The sequence below is a fragment of the Sciurus carolinensis genome, chromosome 2 (genome assembly GCF_902686445.1).
Source record: "Sciurus carolinensis chromosome 2, mSciCar1.2, whole genome shotgun sequence".
In the NCBI taxonomy this organism is placed as follows: domain Eukaryota; kingdom Metazoa; phylum Chordata; class Mammalia; order Rodentia; family Sciuridae; genus Sciurus; species Sciurus carolinensis.
Genome location: NC_062214.1, coordinates 126,865,907 through 126,874,398, shown reverse-complemented (window position 1 = coordinate 126,874,398; position 8,492 = coordinate 126,865,907). Strand labels below are relative to the sequence as shown.

At 46.3% G+C, this 8,492-nt stretch overlaps 1 protein-coding gene across 1 annotated transcript; it reads left to right on the top strand.

Annotated features, from left to right (window-relative positions):
• Window positions 1-139: 139 nt before the first annotated feature.
• Window positions 140-2,906, top strand: Cbln3 (cerebellin 3 precursor). Its single transcript, XM_047539168.1, has 3 exons — window positions 140-642; window positions 993-1,112; window positions 1,407-2,906. Exons 1-3 carry the CDS (start codon window positions 343-345, stop codon window positions 1,602-1,604), a joined length of 618 nt encoding a protein of 205 aa, XP_047395124.1. The 5' UTR covers window positions 140-342; the 3' UTR covers window positions 1,605-2,906.
• The last annotated feature ends 5,586 nt before the right edge of the window (window positions 2,907-8,492 follow it).

Here is an 8,492-nt window from a genome sequence, read left to right as displayed (position 1 = left end):
CAGGCGCAGCCTCCCGTGCTATCCCATCCAAAGATGTCGACCTGGAACTCTGACTGTAGCCCTCCTGTCCTCTCTTCATCCCTCTTCTCCCTCCCAGAACCCAACTGCTGTCACTGCATGTTCTGCCAAGGAGGAGGGAACTGCAGTGACAGCAGGAGTAACCGAGTGGGAGGCAGGACAGAGCTGCGGGACACAGAGAGGTATGGAGAGGGAGGTCCAGAGGCCAGTTAACAGTGAGACCCAGAAAAAGGGCAGAGGAGCAGGGTGAGGGGTAGTGAGTGCCCAGGGCAGCAGAAAGGGAGTAGAAGACAGGGCACTTGTGGGTCGCAGAGGCGCTCAGCCATGGTGGGAGCAAGGCGACACTGGCTGCCAGATCCCTTACACAGCCTGAGGCTGCCCATAGCTCTGGTGCTTCTGGTCCTGGGAACAGGGCTGGCCCAGGAGGGGTCAGAACCTGTCCTGCTGGAGGGTGAATGCTTGGTGGTCTGTGAGCCTGGCCGAGCTGCTGCAGGGGGGCCTGGGGGAGCAGCCCTGGGAGAGGCGCCCCCTGGAAGAGTGGCATTTGCTGCAGTTAGAAGCCACCACCATGAGCCAGCAGGGGAGACCGGCAACGGCACCAGCGGGGCTATCTACTTTGACCAGGTAACCTCCCCTTTACCCACCTTCACACACCCACCCCCTGCACCCCTGTCCAGAGAACCACAATGACCTGCAATCAACTGTCCAAGCCCACTTTGCTGACCCTCCAACTTCAAGAAAACGACTCCCTGCATTTTCCCCTAATGTGGCCACTGATTGTTTCCCTTCCCTTCACACATACACACACTCCTCCTTGCTCCTTCTCACATTTCTTTTGAATCTGTACATTCCTGTACACTCCTGCTTGCCACCCCTTCTTGTCCATACTCACTGCCCCTGCCCCAATCCCAGCGTTATCCCAGAGAGCCACAAGGCATCACTGAGCCCCACTCAGCAGGATCTACTTCCCCCAGGTCCTGGTGAATGAGGGTGGCGGCTTTGACCGGGCCTCAGGCTCCTTCGTGGCCCCTGTCCGGGGAGTCTACAGCTTCCGGTTCCATGTGGTGAAGGTGTACAATCGCCAAACTGTCCAGGTGATCTGAGTGCTGGGCCCATCCCCAGCTCTTGAGGGAAGGGAGGGGGCATAAGTGGAACCCCACTGAGCCCTGGGCAGACCCTTCACTGACTTGTGTCCTGGTGGCCATGAGCAAGGGAGGAAAGGTCCTGCCCACCAGAGTGTGGATAATCTTCAGAGTCAAACACTGGCCACCCCTCAGCACTACCAGGAGAGTTCATTAAGCCCCAGGTTCTGGAAAGGAAGCCTTAGGCAAAGTGAGGGTCCTGAGCGAGGGCGTGGGGGATAGGTGCTAACTGGGCTCCCCTTCCAGGTAAGCCTGATGCTGAACACATGGCCCGTCATCTCAGCCTTTGCCAACGACCCTGATGTGACCCGGGAGGCAGCCACCAGCTCTGTGCTGCTTCCCCTGGACCCTGGGGACCGGGTGTCCCTGCGCCTACGACGGGGGAATCTGCTAGGTGGCTGGAAATATTCAAGTTTCTCTGGCTTCCTCATCTTCCCACTCTGAAGACTCAGACCTTTCAAAGATAGAAATCCAGTCCCTGACCACTGCCTTCTCTTCTCCCCTCCCCTGACCCAGAAATAGCATCTTTGGGGCAGGATAGTGGTTAGGAGGGTGGTTCCCTCAGGCTGTCTATATCCCACCTCCTTGCATGTGCCAAATACAAGGTTAAGAGTAGAGAAGAGCAGAGTTGGGCCACTCCAGATCTGGCCTTCTCACAATCCACCCTTCTCCCCTGGTTGCCCTCCTAGTCTCCTGCTACATCTCTATGTACCTACAGCCCTAGAATCAGGGCAAGGTTTGGCAGAGAGAGAGACCTGCACAATTTTGCAGTTTCTGTCCTCCTACTCCCCTACCCCAGCTTCCTGCTCAGTGCTATTTGGAGACAGGTGGCACAGGTAAGCTTGACAGGCTCCAACAGGGACCCAGATGGACCAGCCTCAGAGTACGCTGCAGGCTCCTTCCTATGAAGAGTGCCAGCATCATGAGTGTCAGCCAGCACCGTATGGACTGGGGCAGGAGGTTCAGCCACAAGCAGAAGCATGGGGAAGATCACACAGCACTCCAGAGCCTGTAGTTGGTGAGCCAGGAAGGGGCATAAGCCTAGCTTAAACACAGTACATGTTTTCCTTGTACACTGGGACAACCAGCATGCAGGCATCCTGGCTCTCCACTTGTACCAGGTCCCAGATGGACTCTAGCCCTCATCTTCCCACCAGAGATCTGGGTGTGTATGTTTGCTCTGGCTGAGAGCAGGCTGGGAGCTGGTGTACAGAGATGGAAATGGGGGTTGAAAGTCACACATGGAGCATGGAACACATCTATGACTATGTGTCTTTTTGCTTGACCATCTCCTGGAACTACTCTACCTTTGAAGTCTGAACTTGAGTCACTCCATACTCTGCCTACCACCTCCTTCCTCCAGCCCTTCTCTTTCCCTCCCTTCCCCCTTTCTTCTTCCCCCTTCCCTTCCCTTCCCCCTTCTCTTTCCTTCCCTCCTCCCTCTCCCTCTCTTTCTCTCTCTCTCTCTCTCTCTCTCTCTCTCTCTCTCTCTCTCTCTCTTTCTCTCTCTCTCTCTCTCCCTCTCCCTCTCCCTCTCCCTCTCCCTCTCCCCTGACCCCCCTCTTTGTCTTTCTCTCTCATCCCACCATCCCATTGGTCCAGCATGGATGAATCTATCAATATAGTAATTACAGAATGGTAATCACTCTCCCTGTACATAGAAGACGTATTTTGGATCAGGGATTGCAAGATAAAAGTAGGTGTGGTATGTTGTAGAGAAAATAAATGTAAAACTATGTAATACAATCAAATGTTTAAAAAGATAGTAATATTCAAGTTAAATAAGAAATGCCAATGTTAATTTATGATTTTAAAAGAAATAGGGTTATAAAAAGCAATACAGGTTTTTATTTTTAAAAAAATAGGGTTTGGGGTGTAACTTAGTGGTAAGTGATGGTTAGCATATGTGAGGCTTTGGGTTCAATCCCCAGTTCCAGAAAAAAAACATAAACACACAACTTTTTCTTTCACCATTTGGCAATACTTTGTGACCATGGAGGAATAGTTTAAACAAGATAGGAGATTATTTCTGTCTCACATTGAAGAATCTGCAAATAAAGAGTTCAGGGATGAATGGCTATTTTATGATCATCAAAGCCCACTCTCCCTCCTTCCCTTCTTGCAGTACTACTGTCTTTAGCATGCCACCTCATGACCCAAGATGGCTCTGTGCATGCCAGCCCTTATATTAGTCTAACAGCCCCCAGGAAATAGGAAGAAAGAAAGGGCACACCTCTTTCCTTTAAAGCAGCTTTCTGAAAGGTGCACCCAACATTTCTGTTTGTTTTGTTTTGGCAGAGCAAGGGATTGGACCCAGAGGCAGTCTACCACTGAGCAACACCCCCAGCCCTTTTTATTTTTATTTTGAGACAGGGTCTCCCTAAATTGCTGAAGCTGGCCTCAAACTTGTGATCTTCCTGCCTCAGGCTCCCAAATAGCTGGGAATACAGGCACACTATGGCATCTGACCACACCCAATATTTCTGATTGCATCTCATTGGCTAGAATTTAATCACACTCATCCACACGAAACCAGGAAGATAAGCTATGAAATAGTCTTGTTTTTCTAGGTAGTCATATCTAGCTCATAGTCAAGAGTTTTACATTAAGGAAGAAGAGAACAGATATTGGAGAAGACAACTAGAAGTTTTTCAAAATGCAAATAGGCTGGATCAATTTTGTTAATTATTGCAGTAAAATTACTGTACTAATTTTCTATTACTGTGCAACAATTACAGCAAACTCTGTGACTTAAAACAGCACCTATGTATTATCTCAATTTTTATAGGTCAGAAGTCTTGCAGAGCAAGGCTGTATTCTCTACTCAGGGTCAAAAGCAAGGTATATGCAGGGCTGCTGCCTTCTTACTGGAGAGGAAGAATCTACTTCCAAACTCACTTAGAATTCAGTTCCTTACAGTTGTAGGACTGATTCCCTGGGCTCTTCTGTTTTCCAGCCAATAACTGAACCAAGTCTCTTTCAATTTGAATCTTTCTGGCCCACCCTCTGCCACATCTTTCTGCCTTCAGTGGACAAAGTTCTCTGAGTTTAAGGATTCAGATGCTTAGATTGGGCCCACCCACATTATCCAGGATAATTTCCCTATTTTAAGATTCATAACCTGAAATGCATATGCAAAGTCCCTTCTGCCATATGACATAACAGACTTACAAGTTCTAGGAATCTTCAAGTCATTTGCATCATATTCTTTAAATGTAAAGATGATATAGATAAAAAGCATCCAGCACAATACACTTAATGCATGGAAAATGTGTGAGCTTGAAAAATTCAGGTTCTACCCAGAAGGTAAATCAGTTCCCAGGTCTCAACCAAGAGTTCAGTGATTAATAATCCAAAATTTCTTCAGAATTAAGATAATGTTCTTCTGTTTTCTAAATTCAAAAATTGATCTGAAGTGAGACAGTATCTATCTCTGGAATCTATCAACCCATTTTTAAAATAGGTTCAGGTGTAAGATAAAAATTCAGGTGTAATCTTCTTAATGATGTGTTTGCTTTGCCAAAATGTTTAAAACTTTTAGAGGAATTGACATATTAGACTGGAAGTTCTATTGAAATATTTTAGGAAGACACAATTTTTGTGATCAATGATTAAATAATTTGCCTTGTAAATGTATAGATTTTAACTTGCTTATATAAAGTGTTTAAATATTTAGATGATTTTTGCTTAAGAAGGTTAATGAAGTGCATAGTTAATAAGTAAAACCCAGATGAAGGTATGTGTTCCTCTCCAGGTACCAAAAGCTCCTCAGACTTAAAGGATCCTAAAATTGGAATCCCACCGTTCACCTTCCCTATGCCAGCACCATGGCAGCTGAGCACTACAGAGGAGTGTCCCACTCATGAACAATTCACTGTAGCTCTAAATCCACAGCCTCCCACCACACCTGACCCCCATTACTCCAGGCAGTGCTCCTCTGGATGCCTTTGTTAGCTTCTTTCCTCATCCTCCCTGGAATCTACCTGCAACCTTCCATTCTTTCCTTTGACCTTTTGCCCTACTAACGCTGGTCCCAATGTCAGCTGCTGACCACCTGAGGAAACAAACTCACTAGGCAGGAACTTTCCCCCCTCCACACCCACAAACTCACCTTCCTCCCCATCCCTGCTTCTTCCTGTCTGGTTCAGTGGAGGCTGAGTCCCTCCTGCTGTCAAGGCGGCTATCTTCATCCACCAGTCATGAATCCCCTTACCTCCAAACATACTCCCGTCTTTCCTCTCTCCTATCCTCTCCACTCACTCCTTCCCCTCAGCAGTTTAAGAGCTCAAGTCTCTTAAATCTAAAAGAGAAATAGGTATGGAAGTAGATGCAGATACAGATGTAGTTATCCTCAGTTCCGTATGCTCCTACAGCTGGTTAACGTCATCTCACCTCCCCTTTGAACCAAATATCTTAATATACATAACTGGGCTCTCTGGTCACTCATCTGTTAATCATTGGTAAACTTTGGCCTCCACTGCTCCACCTAAGTTGGCCTTCAGTCAGTCACTCACAACTTCTATCTCCCTAAAGTCCACAGAAACCTCCTAGTCCTACAAACATTTGAGGCTATTGCCCACACCCTCATAGGAGATCTCTCTGCCCTGACTCCCTGACTTCCCTACCTGGGTTCTCCCTCTGCCACATGCCCATGCCCCAACTTCCTTTTCAAAATTCTCCACTGCTTCCCTTTTCTTAAATGTTGGTTTTTCTCAAATTTCTGCCCTAGAATTTCTTCAATCCTAATGCACTCCCAATAGCACAAGTGTCCATCCGTACACTGACAACTTCCTCATTGTTCCCGTCCAGGATCTCCCTTCTAAACCTTGGACTCACACATTGACTGTTCCTTATAAAATCAACATGCTAAAACCTGAACTTATAACTTTGGTCACTAAATCTGCTCTCCCTTTCTTTTTCTCTTTGTCTGTCTTTGGAACTTCCCTTTGTCCCCCGTGACCCCCCTCTCTCAACCCCTATATCCAGTCATCCACATCCATTGGTTCTATTCATTGCTTTCCATCCACCCTGGCTCAAACTACCAATCTCTTAGCCAGATTTCTAAAAAAGCCTCCTAACTGGCCCCTTGGCTTCCAGTTTCCCTTCTCAGCCCATTCTCCATTTGGGAATTGCCATAGTGATCTATCTAAACAAACTTTGCTGCCTAAAGCCCTTTAGAAGCTCCCCATGGGCCCTAGAATGAACTCCATATTTCTTAACATGCTCTCAAGGCCCTTCCCAATCCAGCTATTACAATCTGCATTGCTCCATTTCTCATCATCTACAAGAATTGGAAGACCTAAGAAACAGCACCACTTAGCTGAGGGAAAATGGCACTACTTGGAAAAGAAAGTATGGTAAATGAAAAACACAACGGGACCAAGAGAGTTGTTCTTAGACCCAACAGAGGCAAATCAAGAACTGTTTTAGTTTGTGAATCATCTTAATCTAAACCAAACTGAAGTGGAGAATTTAACTGACAGTATTTAATGCCTTAATAAAAGATGGAGAGGACATAGACTAAGGGAGGGGGAGTAACTCTTAACAACAATGTGGATGTAACAGGGTGAGAATGGTGAACACGGTGGTTAAGGTGGTGGGTAGAGGAGGCAGCATTTAAATCCAGCCTCTCTCTTAGCTGCACATGACCCTCAGTGAGTTACTTCACCTCTCCTTGCCTTATTTTCTTCATCTGTAAAATGGATACAGTAATCATACCTGCCCCAGAGAGTGGGAAACATTTAGAGTACTGCTCTGTGTGTACCCAGCACAGAGCAGTACTCAGTGTATCTAAGTATCTGTTCCCGTATGAATTAGTAAACAAGTTGAAACTTACCTATATCCCCCCAGGTCTTCTGCAATTCTAAAAACACAAATAGGATGTTTGTTTTCACTAGTGGCCCTTTACTGTTAAAATGTTTCCATCTTCCACATCATGTTCACTTTTATCCATGAACACAAAAACTTGGTAAATGGTTTTTGAGAAAGTAGAGAGAGCAGACTTAGGCGATCTCAACCTCACAGATGTTTATGTATGGTTTAACATGGGAACAGGATGTCTTTATAATTTGCATTATCTTATCAGACTGTCCACACACTGGCTACTTTATGATTTCTCTGTTGGAGACCTGGAGAAGCTCACCAGCCAGTGCCTCTGCCTGTGAGAAGAAAAAATTGATAGGTATAAACCCTATGGACCTCATTATTCACCACTTCAAAACTAGAAGGAATCCCATGTCTACTCAGACCTCATAATGTTCAATTGCAAAGAAAAATCAGTGTGGCTAAAATCTAATTATTGCTTAACTATATCTAGAATAGAAAATAAAGGGATTGCTGAGACACCTGTCCACTCAGCCTTCCACTAAGAGTACTGCACCTTTTACTCTCTGACCTGTGCCAAGAGTGGATGTATTACTTTTGGTGAATGAGAAGAATATTGGAATGGGGTGTGAGCTGAGAGCCTGGGCCCCTGCCACACTGTTTCCCTTACTACCCTGTACTGTACTTGTTAGTTCAGTTGTCTTCACCTGACTATGACTCTAACAAGACAGAGACCACATCAATCACAATACCTGTTATCTGCCCACACCTAGACAGAGCCCGGCACTTAGTAGGTGCACTGTAAATACCAAATGAATAATGGTATACCCATGAGCTGGGGAGTTCTCAGGAAAGGTGGTTCCTTCCTGCCAGTCCATGCCAGTGCCAGCACTGAGAAGAAAGGCAACAAAAAGCAGAGACCAAAGGTCAGGAAGCATGGCCAGGGCAAGAAGGTCTCTAAGCCCCAGGAAGGAGTACAGCAAGAGCAGGAAACAGAGTGGCAATAACTCGCACACGATAGGTGCTTACTCCATATCCCGGCAACATGCAATCCTATTCACACAGATTATTTCATGTATTCCTTGCACCATTCCTTAATTTGGGAATTGTTGCCCTGTATTTTACAAATGGGGAAACTGAGACTTCAGGAAACAGGCCACGTACTTATCCTGTTTCAGAATAATCAATATCCAAACCTAGGTCCATCAGGTTTCCAATGTAAGTCAAGCTGGTCTGGCACTAATGCCACTCTCCTATGCCAGGAGCCATGTGTCTTCCTTCTACCCTGCCCATTTCCAAGACATGAACTAGGAGAGTGCCAGCTTGGAGAACTTGGGAGTTGAACTTGGGAGAGTCCTAGGCTCTGGGTCCCCCTCTCAGCTCTGCCATGAACCAGTTGAGGGGGACTTAAACACATCACTCCCTGTACCTGGTGTCCTCATCTCACACAAAAAGCTTGAGCCAGTTGATCTTAAAAAGATCCTATAGAACTCTGTAAGTCCCCCTGGG

Bases quoted from the DNA above. Each gene is read 5' to 3' on its own strand.
- Cbln3 (XM_047539168.1), top strand. From the start codon at position 343: ATGGTGGGAGCAAGGCGACACTGGCTGCCAGATCCCTTACACAGCCTG. The intron at 643-992 runs GTAACCTCCCCT...TACTTCCCCCAG, and splicing joins GGGCTATCTACTTTGACCAG to GTCCTGGTGAATGAGGGTGG. The intron at 1,113-1,406 runs GTGATCTGAGTG...CTCCCCTTCCAG, and splicing joins ACAATCGCCAAACTGTCCAG to GTAAGCCTGATGCTGAACAC.